Raw genomic sequence first — 26701 nt, 5'->3', positions numbered from 1 at the left:
ATGTTTTTGTCTATTGACCCAAGTACCATTTACATTGCAATGTAGAGATTATGTATTTGCTGCATAAAAAATATTTTTAATATTGTTCATATCGAATGTTCATATTTATGTCACTGAATACAAGGGGGAGAGTCCTGGGCTTTGTGAATTAAGGGTAGAAGCATAGTGATTGAGGGAATAATTGCAGGCTGGTTTGCATAACTACGGAATGTTGTTTCAGAGTGGGTTTCTAATGGATGTTACAGTAATCTGTGATTATTGTACGAGCACTAGACTTGTAGGCAATTGGGGACGTTAGGACTGGGGACTTGTAGGCAATTGGGGACTTCAGAACTGAAAATGGGCTCTAACAAATGATAATATAGCACAAGCATGATATCTCTTATTACAAGACAATGGGGGTTGTGTGTATGTATTACAAAGCACTGTGGACACATCCAGTGTGTTGTGTAATCCATGTTCTTATTCATACCATGATGTGGGCTACAATGCAAACAAGCCCTAGCAAGCAAAACAGAGCTAGGATGTCAGCATATGTGTAAGACATGATTCAAATCCACTTGCCTTCTCTATTAGTTCATAGCACTCTTCCAGTTTCAGACCTCTGTTCTGTATAGAGGTGGAGGCTCTGTGGTAAACATCCAGCCATTCCTCATAATCTCTGTCAGGGATGGCAGCTACAGCAAAGCAGAGTGTTCTTAAACCTGTGAACAAAACATCTTGCTGTGAAATCATTTCAACAAGACTGTGAATTATGGAATGGTGGATACACCAAAAACTCCCAATTTAGGGTTTTTGAGGCATTGCTGCACCTTTTTTTTTTTTTTTAACAGACAAAATGTTGTTTGTCTGGCAGCGCAGGTTGTAATATGCCATAATTTTCAAAAAAATTCCATACTATAGGAGTTCAATTCAAGATGGAAACCACACCATTGTAAGACTGTATATGCACAAATTGTGTATTTTCTTTAGTCCTTGGATTGTATTTGTTTTTGCAATTATTTTTGACATACGACAATATCTACTTATTGAAAGCATTGTTTGTCCTGAAAGATCTATGTTACTACTATGTTTTTATTTTAACTTAAAAAAATGACAAAGCTTGCTGAAAACATTGAAGAAATGTAAACGTTACTTTGGTCCATAGGGTGTTTAGAGACCTCAAATATCAAGAAACATGAATTGACACAATTGTTTTTACAAGTACTCCCATAGATCTGGGTAGCCTTTCATCAAACATGTACTGAAATTGTAATATTCCTGTTTAGAATCAATTGTGAATTGGAAAACATGCTTTTATTGTTTTTTACCTACAATATTCTCACCATACAGGAGTGTTGACCATACCTTCAGTAGCAAATTGCTCCAGATGTTTTAACGTGATCTCTTTGTACTTTGAGGTTTCTGCCAAACGGTCATAAATGACTGTATCCTATTTTTAAGGAAAAGAGTACATGTGATATATACAGAATAAGACATACAGAACAAAGGAAATTGAGAGGGAAACCAGTAAGCAGGATGCAGGTGGAATCTGATTTTGTTTTAGTGAACGCTCAAATCTTTAAACTAAGATTTAGGATGCAAGTCAGGGCAGCCATGGACAGTCCATATGATTGGGGCCTGAATCATACATGCTTTACAGGATATGAGGGTTCATGCTCATCACTAATAGGCTTTTACCAGACATGGTCAGGATAAAGAGGTTGGACAACACCCATTCTGACTAAAACAACAGACCAAAAAAGCACGGTTTTGAAATCACCAGTTTCAGTGTGTATACATAGATACAGTTGGATATCTAGCCCACATTTTATATTTAATTCTGTCACAAATTTAGCCTACTTACAGCCCCCTTGCAGTACAATCTCAGTTTTCCTGATGAATTACGAACGATCACAGACATACGTTTTCTATTACTGGAAAGAAAAAAAAATGGCATACAACAAAGTATTTAGCAAAGATTAAGCCATATCTCTATTACTAAAAGGAATGACAGAAGACACATTGTGTTCTGATCCATGTGAAATTATAATACAATACATTTGGCATTCTTAAACATGACCATAATTACATATTTACCTTGTAAACTCCAACACATTAAGCAGCTCAAATCTTTCCTCCTGACCGAGCTGAAAGAGATTTTAAATCAATTAAAAAACATCTCAAGGCAACAAAAGTATCAATCAGTGAACTGCTAATACAACTCATTAAATATGCAACTGTGCTAAAGGTTTTTATCTTAAAGTAACTCCAGGCAAAACTTTTTTTTCTATCACGAAGAGACGGAGAACCACCTACAGATTTTTTTGCAGTAAGTGGAAGAGAATTCCCCTTACTTTCTGGCCTGGAGACCATGGTCACTTGGATATAAAGTAAGCATAGACAGCAATAAAATCGAACACTCAATATAACCCAAGCCCAAAATAATAGTGTATCCCCATTTGAGAGACATCCAGTCTCAATGACCACAGTCACAAGGATCAGAACTGAGAAAGCATCTTCCCAGTAGGGACACACAATTAAAAACCTGGCAGATGTTCTTAACCTTTCCTAATCTATAAAAAAGGAAGTGTGTTTAGAACTATACTTTTATACATGTGTTTTTTTTTTGCAATTCACCATAAGCTGCTTACTAAGATCTGTCAGAGTTGGTAAGATGAAGAAAATTGGGAACACCTGACCTGGTTTGGTGCATTACAGCTACAACTACAAGGGGAAATGGCCTAAATTCCACACATTTCCTATAAATCTTACTTTACTTACACTTTTGTCTGTCATTGCCAAAAATACAGCTTCCTTTTGTTTTTGGAATATTAAATTGAAATGGGTTAAGTGGGGGTATTACAGGCACCTAAGTGCTGGTCAATCTGAACATGCAAAACATCATCAGTTGAAGCTTGTGCTTCCTCTTTGGCCTTATGCACATTTTTACTGGTCAAGAAAGCAATCCATAACAGTGACCGAAATGTGGGAGAAAGTGGGCAAGTGTCAGAGCTCCACTCATTTATAACACCAAACATTTGGCACTAACTTAAAACAGCAATCTTAAAAATATGTTTCACAAGTTTATCCTGATGTGTGCTATTATTTTAAGATATTCTGTAGAAGCCAACAAATGAGTGGCATGCTGGATTAATGGTTAAGCAATGTGTAGTCAGGAATAGAAGAAAGAAAAAGAAAGAAGCCAGCTAGAATTTGACATTTATTGGTATAAAAGAAGCAGCAAAAAAAATGCCCCCTTGTCTGTTCAGATCTCGCTTAGAATGTGAAGGTTCTCACTGAAACTCTAGTCATACGACCATGTATTAATTAATTAATTAATTAATTAATGTAAATTGTAATCTGTTGTACTTGCATTAAATCAGAAGCTGACCTGGCCCTGGAGCCATGATCTATGACATACTGCAATCCAGACCTCCTCTCAGCCTGGGTATTCTCAATAAATCCTGATGGAAAAGCAATCTCACTATAAGCCTTGGTCATGCAGATAAGAAAAAGACTGAGTGCAGTATAAGTCATGGCTCTCTGACCCGATCAAAGGTAAGTGCAAAGGTGTAAAGTTAGCATGGCAAAGGCATTCAGGAAGCAATAAATAAAAATATCAAATTGTAGTTAAGATTTAAAGGGATATGTTATGACCACTAACTGAGATGACAAAGCATATGTTACTGGTTCACAAGCATTAATGCAATTTTTATTAATTAAATCTGTTGATTTTTATTAATTGTCAAAAAATTCTAATGTCTCTTCCTTTCAATATGTCATTCTAACAGGGTACAGAACTTGCTAGAAACCAACCTGACATACCCTGCAAAAAAGTTCCTTTGGTGAGAAACTTCTTATCGATGCCTAAAGCAAAGACTAGAGCTATTCTCATTACAACATTAAAGCTGCTCAGATGTATATAATGAAAGCAAATCTTCCCAATCAGAAATCAGTCTGAGATAGGACATAGTAGAGCAATTTACAATTTCTGCAATTCAAATGAAAGTCTCCAGAAGCTGGCTGGGTTTTATTTCTCATGAAAACCATGTTTGGTAATGGTTTCTAAATCTGGACAATCTTTCACATCATATTACAGCTGATTAAATATGTGCAAAAATTGCTCTTACAATGCACAAAGTCTCCCCTTATTCTCAAAATAGTTAAAAGTGTCCCGTATATGATAAACTATATTCCCTGACAACCAGCAATATGCACCTGGGGACACTTTGTGATAGATGCCCAAATATACATTGGAAAAAAAAAAGTACATTTTAAGCTGAAACGTGCAAAGCTTTAAGTTAGTAGCAAGTCAATGATTCTGGATCATAGGGTTACTTCTATTGCATAGAACACAGCAGTGGGTATATACTGGTTTTATTTAGCAGGCCTGACAAAGGCAAATTTTGCATGTTTTATAACGCCAAGAAAAAACTATGCACTATGCAAAACTTTGCTGTACTTACTGACTCAATAATGACTGAATCCGGTGTTCTTCCCGTAAATACAAAACGCAGTTGTTTTGCTGCTCGGACGAGAGCCCCTTCATCTATGAAACAAGAGATTAGAACAGGTGTTAGATGAAAGATAAGTAGCTTTACCTATAAAGGATCAAAGTACTTTGTGATGGAAAAAGGTAAGCCCAATCAATATGATTTCATATGGCTGTGTAAATAGCAACTCAGTCAGACACAGATTTGTGTAAAGAGCATAAAAGCTGAGGCCTGAGATTTTAAAATTTCAAGGTTGTCAGAAATCTGATTTTTTTTTTAAAACCTCCTTTTCTATCCCGCAGTAAAAAAAATATATGTTTTTAATGCAGGTAAATGCCTATACAATCCATGCTATATTGATGGCAACCAAGAACCATATTTACAGAAATGGTCCAACATGGCATAAAGCTGACAACCAGCCTGCCATGGCATACCATACACAGCAAAACTGGAGAAAAAGTTACCACTTACGTTTCTCTACCATTCTATGATGACAATTAATATATTTCAGCTACAATGTACTATTACACTGATAATGGGCCCGATTTATTAAAGCTCCTGAAGGCTGGAGAGGATACACTTCCATCAGAGAAGTTGGGTGATCAAGCAAACGTGGAATAAATCTGGTCCAGGATTCAAAACATTTGATAGCAAAATCCATTCCAGGTTTTCAGGATCACCCAGTTTCACCGATGAAAGTGTATCCTCTCTAGCCTTGGAGAGCTTTAATAAATCAGGCCCACTGTCACAAGGGAAGTCAAAAGGCTTTGCTGGCCCTGCAGGGTTCCTGGCAATTTGTGACTTGGGTTCTTTAGAGTGGGGGTCTCAAGCAGGTTGTAAATCTCAGAATACCTGATCTGAATCAGACCTGTCAGATTTTTACTTCTATCTAGGGCTCTGTTGGAAGAATTTCCACTCCAGACAGGGAATGAGGAGAGCTCTTCAATACCAAAAAAAAAAAATGCATTTCCTGGCACAGTAGCTGAAGGCTAAAAACCTTTGTTAGATTTTATTCCTGTTGCAGATCTTGCCTTACTTGTCGCCTATTGAAATCATTGTCAGAAGGATAGGGAGTGAGAAAAAAATTTATTAACAGAGCCCTGGATAGAAGTAAAAAAAACTTGGTGGTAGTTCTTTCACACTTTAGCCAAAGCTGGAGAATCAAATGTTTTTAGCCTGACTTACATTTTAAATGCAAAGAAATCATCTAAGCAGTATTCCCACTGTGACAGGGAAACAATCTACAAAGCACAGCATGTGGAGCTTCCCGATACTCAGATGTGTGCAGAGTTTCATGCATAATAAATTTACCTAATTTAGTTACAATGAAAGATTTTGGTGGAGTCCCAGCGGCCAAATCTCAAATGTTAAGAAATTTGTACGTTTTATTGGGTGCTTTATTCACCAAAATGAAAAATTAGAAACCAAGCTAAATGTATGTATTAAAACCAGTGATGATAAATGCCAGTAACTCACTGCAGCCAGTCAGAACACACTGTGGAAGGTAATATTTAATGTGATACTTGGTTGCAATGAGTTTTTGAATCTCGCTAATCTTAACAATTGCTCTGTGTCATCTAATTACTTCTGTATCTGATTGTTTGGGGGCTTTAGACTCCAAATTAAATGCAATATGCTTTGTATTCTGTGGTGCTGATTGTTGCCTTCTTGGGAAACTCAGCCAAATACATAGAGAGTTGCATCAACTATTTATTTGTACACACTGTGTGAGGAAAAATACAACTGAAAAGTTCATTTTCAAGAAGTATAACCACACTATGATGGAATATATATGCAGCTTTAATAATGTACAATAGGCTGAAATTGCTGACGGTATGCAATCCTAACCCATATTAACACAAAAAAAGGAAGTATCAAATTAGACACTTCAGGTTAGGGTTGTGTTACATATCATTAGTTCAGCATAATGAAATGTGTTTAAAATTGTATTATTTTTCAGAAATGCAGCATGTTTTCTGTCTTTGGGGGTGGAGGATGGACTAAAAGTGTACATAAAAGCAAAATGAATGAAAAATAATGAAAGGCAAAAAAAAAAAAAAAATGACATAACGGGCGGTACTTGGGATAAAAAGCTGTGTTAATGAAGAAGAATCAAAACCCCCTTAATACTATGTCATTTTTAATATGCCCATAGTTTCATATCAAAGTTTTTATACATATAGACAGATATCTCATTAAAAAGTTTTGATTTCCAACATTATGCCTTAAAGTTACTCAATGCGGTTTGACTCTTCTGCTCAGGAGAATTTTGAGGCATACCAGGTCAAATGCCCCTATAGATAGGTTTCTACGTACAAAGGCATGAGTACTGAAGTGGTTAAGAAAATAAAATGGTAGCTGTAGGAAGCCACTTAGACAATATTGCAGTAAGTATCACTTAAAATGACAACTGTCAGTCTGTTGGGGCTGCATCCAAGATGGCTATACAAAGGATGCTTTTACAGATAGAAACCATACATTTATTATGTCAAATACACAATGAACCTTAACAAAGACCATTATTGAATGATCCGGTGACAGGGTCTCTTCTAGACACAAACAGGTATTCGATGATGCTATCTATAAAAATTATTCCCCTTTATTTAGCTCACTGCTGAGTTTCATCCAGTTTATCTTTTATTTTATGAACCCAGATTCTGCTACCACAACTGAGAGGCACTTACTATGCTCTAAACAGCATCTGTAGGAATGGGGAACCAAACCAGCCCTACATTCTGATACTTGATAAGTGATTTCACAGTTGTGCTTTCGCTAGTATATTTTGGCTACAGATTCTGTTCTTTTCATTGTCTTACCTGGAGATGAAGCCTGATAAATTATCTGGTCTCCTTCACGCTCTGGAACTGCAGTATGACAAATTGCCATCATTGTCAGGAACTCGCAGATCACTGGTGCAGTGGGCTGAAAAGCAGATGGTAGAAGACAAACTGAAATTCAGCTTATGTACCTAATCAAATACATAAAGTCTCAGTGGAACTTCGCAAAAAAAAAAAAAAAAGTTCTTTGATACATGCGTATTCACCTCTACCTAGGTGAGATTGTCTTTAATATTGGGTTTGGTGCTTGCCCCTATACAGATGACTATGTGGAACTAACAAGCCCTGGTTTATTGAAGGTGTTACATGTGACTTTAGCCGGGGTGTTATAATGCCCAGGTCAATGCAGCCTGGCAGTATTATTCTGCAGGAAAACAATCTGAAAGCCCTACTACACTCATCCACTTTTAACACATTTGTTGTTAAATATATGCATCGGTTCAGTTGGACAGAGATTGAAAGAGATTATAAATATGCGAGAGCTAACAATGGTAGCTTTTGGCAGAATTGCCTGGGGAGCCAAAGAGCAAATCCTGTCTAGACATATAAAGAAAGATTTATGAAACAAAATTTAAATACCGAACACTATAATTACAAGTTTTACCCACAGTTATAAAAAAAATTCTACTTTTCAAGGTGCAAATAAAGACCAACCCTACCCAACTTATACTTACCCTGGATAAAACTCTCCCTGAACATGTCTCTATGCTAAGGCCTAGCAGCCAATCACTAGGTTTAGACACTGTCACTTGGCAATGATGTCAACATTTCTCTTGCTCACTGACAATGCAGACTATCATGCCATGATGGCATGCAGGCAAGTAGAGGGTGGTAATCACATTGCCCTGCAAGTAGTCAAGACAGTAAGGCTCACTGTTGCTGCATGTAACATAAGCAGCAGGAAGCATGAAGAGACATAGTAAGATGTATGTAGACATGTTTTTTTTTCCTACGGATTTAGAGCAAGTGCAATGTTGTACCAACACTGCTGAAGCTTGGTAATCCTGAAGATCATGATCATCATAAACTAACAGACAAATTCTGTGGTTGGATCCACTGGCATTTTCAAGGAAGTTCAATCAAAAAAGTTATTCAATATTATTTTGAAGCATTGAAAGTTTCTGTTAACCCAAAGACCTACAGAGGAGCAAGGGCTACACTGAAGGTTCATTAAAACAATGCATTGTAGTTCAATCTTTGATCACTAGATGGTGATACATTTGTTTGCTTCTTTTGAAAAAATGAGATGTCATTACAACTTTGTGATACCATATTTTTCCACCAATATTATATTTTATTCTCCATAATCATTGTAAATATTTAATGAAGTCCTTTGCAGAGTACATGAAAACAGTCACATTAATCTTTTTCCTTAAAAGCTGAAAATCTAAAATCCCTACCCCACTTGTTTATTATTACAGATTTAGTGTTAAATATATGCAACTGCTCAACTAGACAGAGTCAGCATAAACTGAAATAGGGAAAAAAAAAATGGGAGCTCAGAATAGCCGCATTTGGCAGAATTGCCTAGGGTGCCTGTATGAAAAAAAAGATATATATATAAGATATATATAAGATATATATATAAGCTGTATCACCTCTGAGAAAAGGAAAAAAAAATGTACTGAATACTAGAATTACAACTTTTAACCACACTTGTTTTTTTTAGAATGGTTCTAAATATGAATTTAATAACTGTACAAATACCCTAAATCACACAATTTGTGCACTTGTGTAGAATCATATAATGCCATGTAGATTTGGCTTAGAAGAGGCATCTCCATGAGCTAGGCCAGGGTCTACAGCACTGCACAATGTTGTCCACCTATTGTCAAGAGCTGAACGTGCACTGCCAACTCAATTAAGTTATCTCAACACATAGGGTCTATTTAATAAAGCTGTGAATTTGACATTCACTGAAACAGTCCCGGGTGGAGAAGCATTTACTGCCAATAGAACACATGAACTTGGAAGATTGTTCACCCGGGAGTGTTTCATTGAATGTCACATTCACTGCTTTATAAATAGACACCATAGTGTAAAAAGAATGTCAATGGATTGCTTTAATCCTTGGAACAAAACCTTAATTTGGTATTGCAGTGAGACTTTCTCAGGGCAGCTGACACTCCCATGTCTTATTGTGGGGAAAAAAAAAGTTTTGGCTGTTTTTGGTAGAAATTAGACTAAGGTCACGTACACACGTCAGATGCTGGTACCGGATGAGAATCTGGTGTGTAAAAGCACTGATCAGGCGGATCCACAAATGAGGACCGATCATAATATAAGTGGAGGGGAGAGAGCGCAGCGCGGTACCGCTCCGTCCTTCTCCCCCACCCCGACTCTCCATAGATCAGAATGGTGCTGTATGAACAGCACTCATTCACTCTTTTGTCGTTGGAAATGATTCACAAAACGTGTGTACTTAGCCTAAATTTTGGAATTTTACTTTAGCACTACATACACAGTTGTAAATAAACTATTCCAAAAAATATACAGATATTTTCAGGTTGTAAATAGAATTTAAAAAAATATATACAACTGTCTCAGCAGTTACAGCATTAACAATATCATCAGCTGTTAATGTATTGATGAAACAATTCTTCTAATTATACCGTGTATTCCTTAGCTATTTGTGAACATTCCCAGGTGTACCAAGGCTGGCCCTGTGGTCTGCTTTATTACAATTAATTATACCAGTCTCTCAACAAACACATGTCCCTTTCCCTTGTGCCCAATTTAATTTACTTGAGACACATGCTTTTTATTGAGGTCCGAGTTTAGACCTGTGTTCTACAGACACAAAAACAAAGTTTCAATGCAAAGAACCAACTATGAAGTAAACTATAAACTGTTTCTGAAGGATATGTGTAAGCGAAACCATGAACTGCATGTGCTAACCAGAAAAAAAGCTATTATGTGTCAGTACAAATTAAAGCTTAACTGCACCGTCTGTAAGTCAACTAAATAAATTCCAGGTGCTTCAAAACAAGAGACCTTCAAAATCTTTCACACTATTTCCTTAGCTTGTCCTGCTGTAGAGAAGGACCCTTGCTTTTGTGTGAAAGTGGTGGTCATTTTGCAGGGATAAACTGACCCCCCACAAGTCATTAACTCAAAGCATTTCTGGGAAGATCAACAGGTACTTTCCTGTATTAGCAAGTAGAGAAAACATGGAGAACCAAGCAAGTATTGCAAAGATGTTGTGCAACTATTCTTGTTCTTAAATGTTTGAGGTGAAATCCATTACCCTTCTAAATAAAGTATCCAGAAATTATTATAAAAATCTTATAGGATTTATTTTCCATATTTTCTAATAAAGTAGGAAATCATGAAAACCAAAACTTACATGATTATTTTCCAGATTTTCTATTAAAGTAGGATCATGAAAACCTTGATCATCATCACTTGGCAACTCTTGCCTATAAAACAAAAAATAAATTTGCTTTTTGTATATAAAACACAAAATGGATTGAGATATAAAAGATTTATAGAGGATTGTGAAAAATGGCTAATTTTTGCTCTCACACCTTTGTGGACCCAAATATGAATGCTGGATGCAACTACGGTTTAAATATACTTTGTTTGCCAATAAAGGTGAGAATCAAATATACCACCTTCAACAGTGAAAGATATGGACTGTTTCCAGGAAGGGTGTGAGCCCTATACCATTAATGTAAGGACCCAACTCTGCTGGATCATACTTCATCAAACAATCATACCCCTTAGCAATACTCAATCCCCCCCCCTTGCACACTCTACATGCCTGTCCAACCATCACAGGTTTTAGCAGGAATACAATGCTAAAGGGTAAAGATGGCTTTTCACAAATTATTAAAGTGTTTTTTTTTTTTTTTTTTGTGTATATACACATATAGACAAACGTAAATAAATATGGCCAGAATTGGATTTTAAAGACCAGGCTTTCTATTTACTTATGAATAACTAAATTTTTACTATTATCATTAGGAAGAATTATGCAAACCAGAATTTTGCATTTTCAACAAAAGAAAAAAGTTTCTTGTGAACCAGAGTCCTAGAGTAGCCATGACACATGTTTAACCTGTGCCAGGACACTGGGTGCCTAAAAGACAATAAATTCTAGCAGGTCCACAGCACAGTAGTAGTAAAAGCATGGTATGAAGACCCTGTGTAAAAGGGATCAACTACATGCATGAAATAGTTATCTATAAACTGTCCAAATATTGTCTTTTTTTTTTATAAAAGGAAAATGCTGGCTGCCCTATTTTGTAAGACTGCAAACCTCCATCAATTTTCCATACATTGATTTAATGCAAATAATGTTCTGCAATATGAAAAAAATAATGCACACCATGATAACAATGTGTCCTCTGTGAATATGTGCCCCATAGCAGTCATAGGGTCGGTCTGGAATGGATATAGTTATGCTCTTGTTAGCGACCATATGTGAAAAGTACCTAGAAGGGCACACACCATTTGTCTGAACACAGACCACCTGCAGTCTGTCTAACAAAAGACCCCCATGTAGGATCTGCCGGGCAATATGGGTATATCCTGTTAAAATGTTGTGCTAAATGGTAACTAAGCATGCATTGTGCACGGGCAGACAGCATGCAATTCAAAAGCATGCACAGGCTAATCTTACCAGCTATCTTCACAATATCTATCGTCTTCAAAGTCTGCACAGTGACTGCATAGGAAGGAAAAATTAAATGTACACAAATGTTTCTTAAACAACAAACAGAACTGGACAACAAAAATAACTGCAGCCCAAATGGGATTAACCTAAATAGGCAACAATAGGCTATGCATACTTGCGAGAAAATTATTATATGAGATGATCGTTAGCACCTCAGGACTAAAATCCAGCAGATGCACAGCAGCCCCCCAATATCGTTTAACAATCCATCATGGTGGATCACTAAATGGCCTACCAGGGACAACCATTGCCATTCCATTTACTTTGGAGGATGGTGAGTAAAACTGCAGTGACTGTATAGGGGTCATTTATTCTCATCTGAGGTCTGTACAAAACTTTACCTAAAGTATTATGTGTGATAGAGATAACAGACCAACACATAATGCCCACTCAAAAATAATAGAGATTTGAAGTGACCTCAAATTTATGAAACTCAATCTATGTTAGTAACTAAAAAGGCTATAAAATATAAATAAGGTCACAGTTTAGGGGGGGAAAAAAATATACAAAAGTTTTGGTATGACCTTAGCCATCAGACACGGTTCAAAAACATAAAGCTTTGTGCATAGTTTGGCTTGTAGCAAGGCAGTTGGCAATAGCAAGTATTAGTTTCTTCAAGAGCAAGTGTAAAACAAGGGTAAAAAAAAACAAGTACCGCTCCCATAATGCGATTCGGTTACACCCTCAATGTGTTTCAATAATGAGTAGTTGACAGCCATGTATAAAATGCACACATGGTAATATTATTTTTAATTACAGTAGTTTACACAAAACCTTTGAATAGTTTTAGATAAACAGAGCTCAACAACTGATGCTCTAGGGTGAACACTTCAGGAATACCTCCATTTCTCAGTAAAATTTCACATTGGACAGCAAAGATGGTTTTACAGTCAAACGGCTGCCTGTGTTTGTTAAAGGTAAAGGTTGCAAACTCAAAGGTCTTGGTTAAAATCTGATTAATATACGGTATAAATGTACCATGCTTAGGAAAGTACCTAATATGCATGTGTTGCTGGCAACATGCATTCCAGCCTTGTAGCTACAATATGTCTAAGAATTAGGCACAATGTAGTTTGTATTTGACATTTGTTAGGACCTGGCATAAAGAGCTAGTTGACATGATTTATTAAAGAAAGATTCATCAAGGTTTTCTACATAGATAAACTACAAAAAATGTTTCTGTTAACATGGCAGTAAATATACACTTATTAAAAAGCCCTAGTTTTTATAGCATTGCAAGATCAACAACAATCCTTTATACTGAATTTTTAAGGAGGAAGGTGGTCAGATCTGATGAACTACATTTCCTTTTATGCGGATGGATAGATGAGTGTGTACTGATGACTTGGGGAAAAGATAGTAGCATATTGTACAAAAGAATACAGGCCAGTGGAAAAAGTGTGATGCTCCAGGCAATTTTGTGTTGGGAAATCTTATGTTCTGACATTAATAAATTTGACATGTATGGCCCACCTTGGAGAACACATACTACCCTTCATGACAATGGTATCCCCTAATAGCAGTGGTCTCTTTTAGCAAGATAATGCACTCTAATTTACTGCAAAAAATGATCAGGAATGATTTGGAGATCATTCCCCAAATCTGATCTTGGAAATATGTGGGATGTTCTAAAAGCAAAATGTCCAATCCACAGAGACCCTACTGTGTACAACCTACCTGACCTAAAGGTGTTCTTGCTGGGAACTACAGGACCCCTTCAGAGATCTTGTGGGACGAGTGCTTCCTTAGGTCAAAGCTTTTGGAAGAACAAGTGGGCCCTACACAACATTAAGCAGATTGTTTTATGGGTAAAGCCAATCAGTGTATACAATGTATTTAATGAAACATTTATTTCTTTTCTTCTCTTCACTTTGTATCTGAGAAATACTACTCTGAAGCATGCTGAGCTGACAAACGAATGCTAGGGTTTGGAAGAATTACACAGTTAAAAACATGATAAGCAATGTATTAAATTACTTACCCATAGGCGTTGCCCGCAATACTGCATTTCTTAAACTGCATAACATTGCACGTTAGAGTTCCAGTTTTGTCAGAAAATATGTATTTAACCTAAATGAAAAAAAAAAAAAAAAAACACACAACACATGAGACCATACCTATTAGCCCCAGTAAACACTAACAAAAGAAAGAACAGAAATCTGCACATCCATAGGCAGACATTTATTAGACAACCTTTTTGGGTTTGGAAGATATTCGGAAAATATTTCCAGTTTTCTAAATAATACGTTCAAATAAAAAAATATACTGAGAGAATGGGAAATTCCATTGGCAGAATTGTTTTCAAAGATTCAAGTCCAAGGGCCACAATATGTCACTCAAAGCTTTATTACCAAGTATCACAAACACAGAAAAAAACTACCTCAGGAGTTTAGAAAAGGTGAAGAAGACAGCCCATAACTTGTACATTTAAATCCAAGTCAGCTATGGTTATCTATAGTGAAACAATGGTGAGCCAGTCATTACAACACAACCCAAATGTGAACCCACTCTAATGCTGACTACAAATATACACTACTATACAAAGGTACTTAACCCTCCAGAGCACTAGTGAAGACAAAAACAGCGAAGCAACTAGTACTAACATTTTTAGTACTGTTTGGAAAGTTGTTTATTTATCATAGGCATTTGTCTTTTTACCCTAAACAAATTCAAAGAGAGGGCATTGTCCAGATCACTTAATAGTTTAAATAAGATAGGACTGCCAAGACCAAGGCAACTGGTGTGATTTTCCTTGCATAGGCATAACTAAAACTTGAATATTTTTACAAGTTTAGGAGTTGTTGTAACTCACCTGTCCAAGTTCCTCATTGAGATTGGATGTCCTGGCCATGGCAGAAGTGTCTGTTGCTTCATAGTGCATGTCTACGTCCTGATCAGAACAATGAAATACATATTTAATGCATTCTCGCTCTCCCCCCACACACACACACACACATTATATATCATGTGTGTATATATATTATATTATCTACACACATATATAATATATATATATATTATATACACTCATATGTTTATAAAATACCTACCCAGTTTATGAAATATGCTTGTATGAATTTCACCACCTCCAAAGTCACCAGCAAACTGATGGGTATGAGATTGTTGAAGAGAATGATAAATGTTAAAAAATTCAATCCAAAGTTGTTCGCTCCTCCATCTGTTAAATGATCACAGATAAAGGAGTATGTTAAATGGCTTCCAGACAAGAGCCTTACATTTCATACAAAACAATCTGTCACACAGCCCACAGCATATCTCTAGAGCAGACTAATACCCTTGAGGCTTATGCTGACTTTTCCAAGTGCGATCATATGCCAAACACAAAACAGTGTAATCTCTTCCCTCTACAATATACCAAGAACAAAACCTGATCATGTTCAACCAGCCTATTTCACTAGTTTGTACTGAGTCCAGAGGTCATAACACTGGGAGAAAATACTAAACCCTTTAACAAAAATCTTGACCTCATACACTTTAATACCCCTGTGGCCAGGATATGTACATTCCTCAGAAAGCAACTGTTTCCAAGGCAGTGTTTGGCCTAATATTACCTTGATGTGAAAACATCTTGTTGTGATAGGCTAGGGCAAGTTTAGCAGAGCTGAGAAGATTATTTTCTTATTATCTGAAATGTTTTTTTTTTTTTTTTGCTATTGACTTTTAATACCTATGTATTACCCACATGTAATGTCAAATATTGACTGATAACAATGTTTTGCCTAAACACTTTGGACAAGACACTTTGGTTTTTTTGGACAAGATCATCCTAAAGGCCTTTGTTTTTGGGATTTGCATTCACCTACAAGTCTATGGAAATGCAAAGCTTGCAGGTCAGTGGTGGTCAACAGCATATTTTTGCTTAATTATTTCAGACGCTTCTCAAACTGACGCCATTAGTAAAAGCTCAGAGACTATTGACACAGGATGTAATAATGTTCAAAGACATATATTTAATCTTTTGTATTTGCCCGAAATTTGCAACTCTGCTGCTCCTCTTCTGTGATTCTTTTAGCTCTATACCAATGGTCACCCAAAAAAACACTTATTTTCAGCAGCAGCTTTTAACATAGTTCCTTCCCTATGTTCCCCCTGGAATAAGTATTATTGCTTTAAAACCCTATGAACAAGCAGGTGACAGAAGCAGCTGTAGAGCTTGGCAATGGTATGTGAATCATAAGATTATTTGAACAGAATATAACAGAACAGATAACAGAAAAGAAATGAAAAAGTTTGCAGTTTTAGCAGCTAAAGACACATTCACCCCCACTTTAATAGTTGGGAGAACTACTGCAGCCATCATTTAGGGAACACTTGCCTCCTGTATACCCAATCACAATACATGTGTCTATGGTAGGTTTAATAAAAGTAGTGAAAACCTTCTGCATACAGAAATTATTTTTAATATCCAATTTTTTTGTAGGAGACATAGCAAGACATTTACAGTGGGTGTATTTGAGAATACTTTCTATCCATTCAGATTACTTACAAAAAAGAAGTAAGTGGACTGGTGTACAGTCACAAGAATATGAAAATGAGTAGCAAGCAATTTTAATTTAGTTAGTTTCAATGTACCTCATGTAAACAAGAATGTGAATGCAGAATTTATATTTAATCCTTTAACTGTGTAAAAACTTGTGAGATTGTCAGACTCTGCTAGCAAATTCAATGAATTTCTGACGTCTATTTGAAGTATAGACTTTTCTATAGTTTACTCAGAGCTGCCCAGTCCATAAGGAATACACAAAGGAGGATATTGGAAGAAGGCTAAATTTTGTTTTTAGTACCTTTTTTATAACAGTTCATGGAGTAAACAGATATTAAACTGAGTGAAGGACCAAAAAGTCCAATTAAGAAAACAATGAAATAATTAAGCCAAATAAAGAAAGCTTTGTTCTCTTACAATTCAGGTTAAGATACCAGTCCTTCTGGTCATGCTTAGCATTCCAGATAGAAGAGCCAATAGAGCAGATTAAAGAAATAGTGATGAGAGTGCCAAAGAGAAGCAGGATCTGCATGTTGGTGATTCTTTCCACGTTGGACAATTTCAGGGGAGGTCTTGTTGAATTCTAAAGAAATGCAAGAGATTACAAGCGGTATTTTTCAATTATTTTATTAGGGTTTATATAGGTTTCTGTAATCCAAAATACAAGAAGGAAAAAATCATAACTGCCTCCATATGGAAGATTTGAGGTGCAGATAATTCTAGATATATCTAAAATCAAGCAATGAATATGTGCCCTCCTTGGATGAAATAACTTGTTTTATTTATTTGCCAGACCATTACAGAGTATTTTTCTATATTTTTCTCTATCAAAAGTCTAAAGCTACGTACACACGTCCAATGGTTCTTGGCCATTATCGGACAAGAATCTAGCATGTGTACAGCGCCGTCGTCCATCGTCTGAACGACCGTCCTGGCGGATCCACAGACGATGGACGACAAACGATCCTAATGCAAGGGAAGGGGAAGAGCACACAGTGCTGCTCCGTCATTCTCCCCCTCCCCTCTGCATAGAGCAGAACGGTGCTGTATGTACAGCACTCGTTCATGCACCGTGCAGTTCTTAGTAGTTGGAAAGGATTGTGAAAGATCCTTTCCAACGACTATAATTGCACGTGTGTATGTGGCTTAAGGGGTTATTTATACCGAAAAAGGAAGACAGACTCCGCAGATATCTCTGTTTTAGGTAGAATAGTACAAAGCTCAATTCCTAGCTGTCCCAATTCCCATATGCATATACTTTGCCAGGTTGACATCTAATGAACGGCTGCTTTTGTGTTTGACAGCAACTATTGCTCATTTAGGTCAACATATTTAATATTACCCTTCAAAGTATATGGATCCCGCTAAAATTTAAAACAACAAAGCAAATAATACTTCCAAAGGATGAACATTTCTCACTAATGTAACAATATACTATGAATCCCTACACAAATTCTAGAGCAGCTACATCCAAAGCACAATTTATGTGCACTGAGCTCATTCACTCCACACAAAAACCGGTATGGACAAGGAAGGTGATGAGAAGTGCTGGCAGATGCTGCCATCTAAAATTATTCTAGTAAGAAATATTAGTGTTTAGGACAGGTTTACTAGTCTGCAGGCTGAGATGTTTCTACCAGGCCACAATACATGTTGATAACAGCTGGACTGAACAAATGTCATCTGCGGTCTATAGGGAGCTTAAATACGGTGTTTACTAGGACTAACTTAATGAACAAACTGCATTTATAAGAGTTTTATTTTTTTTTACTTTTCTATACATAAATGCTTTGTACCAATGGAGTCTGAAACAAACAAATTTAAAGTTACCTTAAAGTAAAGTATTACCTGCATGAGTTTTGTGTCATGGCCTGTGTAAACAACTATTCCATGGACCCATTGGGTATTTCTCAGCTGAGCTCCTCTCAGAAGGATCTGGTCTGGGCCCAGTGGGACAGTCCTGGAAGAGAAAGACAAATAAGGATTTCCTGACAATAACTACCATCACATGCAAATAAGAATCTGATTTTTGACAAGAACAATTGCTCTTTAGAAGGCCTGCTTCATATTAAGCACAACATTGGGTTCCTCTATTGAACTACGGTAGTAGCTGTTCTAGTACTTTGACCTTCATTTTAAAACATATGGTAATCATTATTTTTAAAAAGCATGTCATCTATTGGTCACCTCCAGTCATTGTTCATCATTTGTCTGTTTAATTTTTGTTACCCAACAAGCACAAAAGCTGCACTGCCAGTTTAAAGACTCCAAATAAAGTAATTTACATATGTGTAAAGTCAGAAGGGAAAACTCATGTAAGTTAAATATTAGAAATGTCAGCAACAAACTAGGCCATCCTCATACAGTAGTGATAATGGCCTCACACTATTCATTACATACACAAATTAATTTTAGTCAGCTGTAAGACATGTTTCATACTCACAACCTTGTGCAGGTAGCATTGCCGGTCTCAGTAAGAGAAGAAAAACCCTATATAACCTGACTATACTTTCACTAATGACTGTCAGGTGAATAATTTTGTGCTTAGATTATGTTTTAGATCTTGTGAGGGTAGAGTTTACCTTTAGAGTCAGCCCAGGTGTAGGGGGCACTAAAAATCCTGCACTGGCAACTTTTTGGCACCAAAAACATACAAATTGTATTTAGCTTTTGAGTGTGAACACGTTATGTCAAATATCTTGACTAAATACTATCATATAAAAGGATTTACAATCCAAGAGATTCAACACTTTCCAATTAATATAGTAATTTGAGATATTCAGCAATGTGTTCCCAACTGGTAACAAAAATAAAACAAAAAAATGTACTGCAACCCCTAAGTACAGAAAAATAAGTGACTAACCGTACATTTACTACAAACTGCTTATACAGCAAATTAATTGTATGGGAAATGTCCAGCAATGTCCCTTTGGTTAGTCAGGCTACGAGTACAATGATGTTAATATGCTACACAATCTGTGAGGACAGACAGACACACAACACTAAATTGCAGAATTAAAGGATTTTCTAACCCCAGAATACAAAATTTAATTTATTACAGCTAACTAGTCCTGCATTACATTTTTTGACCAATCTTGTCTGTGTCTGGGTCACTTCATATAAGGTAAAAGCACAAGGAATCCTTTTCCTTGCAAACTATATTGCCAACCCATATGTAATGGAGATAAAATGACAAAGACAAGCTTGCTGTCCATATGAAAGTGATTGGAACTAGGCCTTCCTCCATAGATATAGGTGTTAATAGTGTTGTCATCCAGGCTCACGAAATGTGGTATTTGCAGGATAACAAGATGGAAAAAACCGAATACAGACACCGCATCATATCAAAGAATAGGTAAGCTGCATTATAATATATTTTTGTTTTTTTAAGATTAGATACACATTCAATTTTAAAACCTAACAATAGTACTAACAGGATTAAATGGAAGGTATATTAATTTTGGTTCATTTTTATTGTAAGTATAATATATGCACAGAGAATTTCTGAACACAAGGCAAGGACACAAAGGAAGCATACAAAGGGCGCTTAAGGCTACACCTGCTGCGTAAACAGAAACTACATTATATTCAAATGGAATATTTTATCAGAACAATAATTTCAGAATATACCAAATACACCACATATTCCCCATGGAATAGGAAGAAGTCTATCTGAATAAAAAACAAAATAAAAGTTTAGAGAATCATTAAAAAAAATAAAATACACATACTAAATATTTCTGAACCAAGATGCAAGCTTAAGACTTTTCATTAGATTGTAAAGGTAATATAACTATATAGTTAGGTCTGGCATTTAATTTATATAAATTTACACTTTAAAAGTGCTCACAAGCATCACCATTATGTTATGTGTTTGGTTGAGCCAGGGGGTCCAGGGGCCGAAACCAGGGGAAAACAGTGCACAGAGTCAGATAAGACACAGACTGACGAGATTTTAAAGAGGACTTGTTGTCTTGCGATGTAATTTATAAAAAATATCTGTTGTATTGGCCAGTATATTTAGGCCATCCTAGCCAACCCTTAATAAAATAGGCTAATAAAACAGTGCTTTCTTCCATTACAGAGATGAAAAATTGGTTCCAGTATATGTCATTTAAATGTACTGCAGATTTCCCCAGTTTCAATGTTATCAACAATACGTCAGCAACGTTTTTCTTGCATTTCCAGAGTGTCTGATGGTCTATTTTCAGCCTTGTTAGACCATGCTGATACATTATTTATACATCCCTGGATGAGCGATCAGCAATATCTAGGCCATCTACCATACAGATTGCTAAATTCTCCTGACAGAGTTGAAATTAAAACACAAGTATTCCATTAAATGCATGAAAGTTTGTTTTTTTTCTAAGCAAAAGTTCCTTACTGTGACTGTCCTGTAAATGTTTCATACATATGTACTTTTGGAAAAAATAAAAATATCTAAAATTTAAAAATTATAATAAACTCCACTTTGCATTGCTTGAAATTACCACAAGGCTAAACCCTTTGTTTTTCCATAGAGAGCAGGCTTTAAACCTCTGCATGTTTCCCCTGCTCCTTTGTATAAAGTAAAAGCACGGGGTTACCAAATTGTAGAAATGTAGGAGGTATATATCCCACCATTTATTGTAAAACACTCTTACTGTAAAATATATGGCTGCCAAAAAGAATGAAGCTAGATACTATGTTTGGATCTATGTTTGGAAATAACAAATGAGTTAGTGTTAGGTTATTAATGAGAACCCCATATGCATGTCTTAATTTACCTGTAAGAAGATAATGCATTGTAAGGTATAAAGTTTGCAGAATCACCTGGAATTACATATGGGTAGAAATCATTTTACAGTGTTAGGTTAACTATCACCCCTAAAGGGGTTTTAGATGAAACAAAACTGTCATTTAGCAACCAGATCACTACTGCAAGGGAAACAGACAACAACCAACAAACCAGAGGTTCTGATCTTTTCTGATAAATTTAGAAAATAATAGGTGTAAGTTTTTTTAAGGTCACCCATCCACCTGGTGGGAAAATCAACTATTTTGTATTTAAACACTTGCTGATGACCCTTTTTCTTCTTTTTTTTTTTGGGGAGGGGGGGCATAATTAAGAAACCATTACATGTTATGAACAGACCACTAGATCTGTATATCACGCGTGCTTAATGACACTCATGAGGAGCCAAAAAAAACAATAAGGAGTTCATTCTTTCATTCATGCTTTTGGGGGCAGGGTCCTCTCCTCCTCCTGTGTCACTGTCTATCTATCGGTCATATGCAGCCCTTATATGTTAGCACTATATATAAATCCTGTTTATTAACCACCTGAGCGTTACACTGATTTCTAGATTTCTGTTCCAAAAGCGTCACAGGTTTTCATGAAATTTTTTTTTTGGAGGACGACGCTGGAACATGGACCCGACGCTGGAACACGGAACCGACGCTGGATTAGCACAACGGGACCAGGTAAGTGGGGATTTTAGTGTAGGCGAAAAAATACGGGGTTGACCAAAAGAGCAAAAATATTTAGTGCGAGAAATTACGGGCTTAGCGGTTAGGGTAAGAATAATAATAATAACAAAGTCTCACAGCCAGAAATAAATGCTTTAGCCAGCAGAGGGAGCATTTTACGCACTGGCACACCAAAGGCAGTAGAAGAACACACCGCATATGTTGTAAAGAACAGGAAACCATACCAAGCAGCACACTCACACAGCAAGAAATTATATTATTCTGAATCCAGGATCTTATCTGCTGCGATGCCATGCAGGAAATGGATTTACAGAAATGATTAAGCATACGAACTCCAAATGTAAAAGACAAAACATCCAGAACTACAAACTAAAAACTGAAGCTTATAGCTCAACTAAACTTTAGTTTAAATAGTGTAAACACCTTCCAGTTGCATCAAAACAAACGATGTAAAAACATCCTGCAGAGGTCCTAAAAGTTCCCTGCCAGAGCTAAGTCAGAGCTAAAGTTCTCCAAACAGCAATGAGCATGGAGAATATTGAATGAAGAGCTATAGATCCGGTGGTGTTGGACCTCTGACAAGAGACAACAGATTCTACACACAGAGCAGGGGTTCTTCTCTCACCATGCTGGCAGTGGTCAGGCTGCTGCTGCAGAACAGAAACCATAAGACTTTGGATACCTTTTGTTTGAACCACCTAGAATATATTAAAGTGGAACTATTTGTTCCTTTGCTGGCACCGACATCTTAACCCAATCTATTCCCACATTCTGGATTTTTTTGCCTTATTGATGGAGCAGACCAGAATGAGAACGAATGGAGTTTAATCATTCTCTGCACTTATGTCAGGATCGGAACACATTGAGCTGGGCATGAAGTGTATTTCCGATAAAAGATTGTGAAAAGGCAGACATAGTTATGTCCCTACTGCAATAAAAAGCACTCCTGCTCAAATTTATTATATTCTTAGGTTTAGTTCAACTTGAAGCAAATTTAAACTGAAAGTTTAGTTGGAGTTTTAGTATTTTGTGAAGGCTGACCCACTGATGAACACCCATGCCTTAGGGTTGTTAGGATACCAAGTTTGACTTTCTAATCACTAGGATACCGTTATTATGATCACTAATGGATAAAAAAAAAGAAGATTAGAATACTTGCGAATATAGTCTTTCCAGAAGTAACATAAATCTGGGCATGTTGGAAACATAAATGAGGATAAGCATAGAAAAATCAAATCTAGTTCAAACAGCTTCTAAATAATGGTGAAATCTACTGCAAATTTTGATCCAATCTAGTTCAAACAGCTTCTAAATAATGGTGAAATCTAATCCAAAAGATCCAATCAGTTAAATAAGCTCAGACCATTCACTAGAAGGACTAAATCCAAGTTTAAAACTGACAAGGTTCGGTAATCTGTAAAAATAAATAAAAAGCAAAAGTGTCTGGTAAAAGCATCATCAGCTGTCATATTGCTAGTTAAAGCTATTCAGCTTCAGTCACAGCAATGTGATAGTAGTTATAGCTCTGTTACGATCTTTAAGCAAAAAGACAAAGATGTGAGTTTCCTTTACAGAATTTATCATAGGTATAAAATATGCATTGAAACTGAATGATAAAAAGTCAGAGCGCCCACATGGTGCCCTAGAGATAGAGCTAGCAGGTGCCTTGAACTGCTGGTGTGAAACACAAAATCAGTTTTGGGTAAGGATCCCAAGTACAATTGCAAATAACACAAAACATGGTATAGCTGCGTAATACAAAAATAGGCCAGTGTCAAGCTTTGAATAGACATATCAAAGAAAAGGTTAAAAAAAAGAGGTAACAGTATAATCTTGGTATACACTAAACCCAAAAAAAAACTAAATCCTTAAATCCTAAGGCTAGGTACACACGTCAGATGATTCTGACCTGTCTTGCACGAGTATCTGATGAGTGTACAGCGGACGTCTGAGGTTGTTCATAGATCTGTCCTGTCAGATCCACAAATGACAGAAGATGAACCACCGCAATGGAAGTAAAGAGAGGAGAATGCAGTGGGGTGTCACTCGTTGTTCTCCCCGTTACCCTCCCTATAGACCAGAATGGTGCTGTATGTACAGAGCTTGTTCATTCAGCTTTCCATGTTTTGTTGTTGGAAAAGATCTTAAAATTTTCAATGACAAAAATATAATGTGTGTACACATCCTGAGAGTAATACTGTATCTAAATATTTAATTGCTCCTTCACCCTTCATTTAAGAAAAGGACTGACAATTACCTGTAAAGGGTCAATAGGAAGGAAATGTTTACAGCCTCGGACTTAAAATTGTTGGTTTTAATTCAAGGAGTACCCATATACAAAATGTTCTTGCAGTAGGTTGAGTAGTGGGGAAAAAACCTACCTGGGAGCTGTAATATCCTAGGCAGAGTAAATGGATCATAATAATGGTTCTATGGTCAGAAAGGGCAACCTTGACACACCACTCACTGCTCATGGGAAAATTTTCCCAACATATCCATTCACTCTGTCAATGGTCCTAACCCATCACATCATATTACACCTCAAGGAAGTGGTTTGTTTTTTAAGCTTTCTGAAATTTGCCGATTTTTGTATGAAAGAAAAAAAGATCTCATATATAATCAGAATGCAGTATTTTGCTATGGCCAAAACTGGAAGAATGACCTAAAACGTTCCACATTCAGTGTGCTTTAATGTTTTAAACACTACAGCTGCTCGATAATTTATTAGTTAAAACATATCTCTTTTGAAATATGAAAAAAACAGCAGCCCGGTACTCGGACAATATATGGTTAAATGGCACTTTACTTGCACAGTAATGCCAGTAGTAGAACCAGTTTGGTCACAAATATTAGTAGCATAAAATCAGCAACAATAGAAACCATTTATAATAAATAATTAAGCTCTTTACCTGGTTTATTTCCTTTTTTATTGTCTTTACCTTATTGCTGAACCTTTCCAAATTTGAAGGGAAGCCACCTACAGATAGCTACTATAGGTAGGGTAAGATGGTGGGTGGATAAAAAACAAATGTTTGTTAATTTTGTAGCTAATATTCAAACTTTTATATCATGATCTTATTAGTTGAAACATGGCAAAGAGATATATTGTGCAGAGGTTAGTAGACGTCAGAAAATAATGTATTTTTTTTATTTTATGATCAATAAAACATGCTAAATTATTTTTATTTTATGTACACAACACAGCCAGTCTCGTGACAAAACTTTTCTGTGTTGCAGGTAAGAAAGAACTTTTCTGTGTTGCAGGTCTGTGTTGCTCAACCTCCTCTGTGCCCCCAGCCTGTGAATGGAAAGTGCAAGAGCAGCAGAAGAATGACTAGGTCATCTCTCTGCAATCTCCTTCTGTCAGCACATTAGAACATAGAACACCCAATAGGTCCTTCCCTCTCCTAGCCCAATTGTTTTACAGAGACTAAATTCAAGTAAAATTCTCCAACATAAAATACATTTACGAATTAAGCTTCATTTGTGTTTCATTTCTTGTTATTCTGCCCAAAGTTCAGTTTTGGAGATCAATCTTCAGGGTGGAATTACAGGCCTTGTGCTTGTTGACTCAAGAGTCCTGATTTATGCTAAATATTTGAGGTCAGAAACTTACTAAAAAGTGAGGAAGGGATAGAAGTTTACAGCCCTGAAACATGCACCTTCCATAATGAGTCAGCAGCTTGTTGGGAATTTAAATATAAAACTTTATTATCAGAAGTAAAATTATTTAAAAGCAATTCTCCCAGGGCTCCCAGGTAGTTTTTTTTCCCGCTACTCAACCTACTGCAGGAACATTTCGTATATGGGTACTCCTTGAATTAAAACCAACAATTTTAAGTCAGAGGCTGTAAAACATTTCCTTCCTATTGATCCTTTGCAGGTAATTGTCAGTCCTTTTCTTAAATGAAGGGTGAAGGAGCAATTAAATATTTAGATACAGTACTACCCTCAGGCTGTGTACACACATTATAGTTTTGTTGTTGGAAATTTTAAGATCTTTTCCAACATCTTCACATTCCAGACATTTGAATAGCATGTAAGAAGTGAACAGAATGCTGAAAAACTTGAATTACTGCTGTTCAATGTTTGACAAGAAAAGCAACCAGTCAAAGCTGAATGGTATAAAGAGTAGATAGAGGTACTCACACTGTGTTTTCTTTGCAGCTAGTAGTTATGTTGTAAAACCACTAAGAAAAGGTTATAGCTGCTTCATAAAATACCACTATCTCACCTGTGAATCTATAAAGGGAAGTAACACAAAAAAATTGATTGCAGCCTTGGATTAGATAATCATTATTTTTTTGATATATTTTATTCCCTGAGCAGAACTGGGGAAAGTGCAGGGTCAGCGTTGTCCTACCTATTGTAACTTCATAAGAATAGAAAAAAAAATTAACATTTACATATTACTGCATCAAACTAGGTATCAAAATCCACTGAACTTGTCAATGTTGTTTTTATTCACTGCTTAGACAGTGAATTTTCTAGTGTAGTTAGGTTTACTAAGCGTAGATGTAAACCCGCTTAATAAAAATATCTGTATGACTGATTCTGCCATGTGCAGGGACTTCATAATTGGAATTTTTCACCCCCTACTAGGGAGTTGCCACACTGAAATGGCAACCGTCACATCCCCTTCTAATAAGACAACAAGTGGCTAAACCAATAGAAACTGAACAGGAAGTTATCTACAATAAACAAGGTTTCGGCAAACCTAATGTGGTTCAGCTAGTTA

At 36.3% G+C, this 26701-nt stretch overlaps 1 protein-coding gene across 1 annotated transcript in view; it reads right to left on the bottom strand.

Moving 5' to 3' along the window:
* Nucleotides 1-26701, bottom strand: part of LOC140327097 (phospholipid-transporting ATPase IA) — an 88271-nt gene that overhangs the window by 48271 nt on the left and 13299 nt on the right. Inside the window, exons 4-15 of the mRNA XM_072406267.1 lie at nucleotides 18343-18454; nucleotides 16912-17077; nucleotides 15041-15168; nucleotides 14803-14880; nucleotides 13972-14060; nucleotides 10659-10731; nucleotides 7292-7397; nucleotides 4449-4531; nucleotides 2080-2129; nucleotides 1847-1916; nucleotides 1348-1432; nucleotides 565-704 (exon numbers count right to left, since the gene is read on the bottom strand). Of these exons, the coding sequence (XP_072262368.1) occupies nucleotides 565-704; nucleotides 1348-1432; nucleotides 1847-1916; nucleotides 2080-2129; nucleotides 4449-4531; nucleotides 7292-7397; nucleotides 10659-10731; nucleotides 13972-14060; nucleotides 14803-14880; nucleotides 15041-15168; nucleotides 16912-17077; nucleotides 18343-18454 (1180 nt within the window). The remainder of the gene's footprint in view (nucleotides 1-564; nucleotides 705-1347; nucleotides 1433-1846; nucleotides 1917-2079; nucleotides 2130-4448; nucleotides 4532-7291; nucleotides 7398-10658; nucleotides 10732-13971; nucleotides 14061-14802; nucleotides 14881-15040; nucleotides 15169-16911; nucleotides 17078-18342; nucleotides 18455-26701) is intronic.

Source organism: Pyxicephalus adspersus, chromosome 3 (assembly GCF_032062135.1).
Source record: "Pyxicephalus adspersus chromosome 3, UCB_Pads_2.0, whole genome shotgun sequence".
NCBI lineage: Eukaryota > Metazoa > Chordata > Amphibia > Anura > Pyxicephalidae > Pyxicephalus > Pyxicephalus adspersus.
Note: the sequence above shows the minus strand (reverse complement) of the source record. Positions and strands in the feature narration are given on the sequence as shown.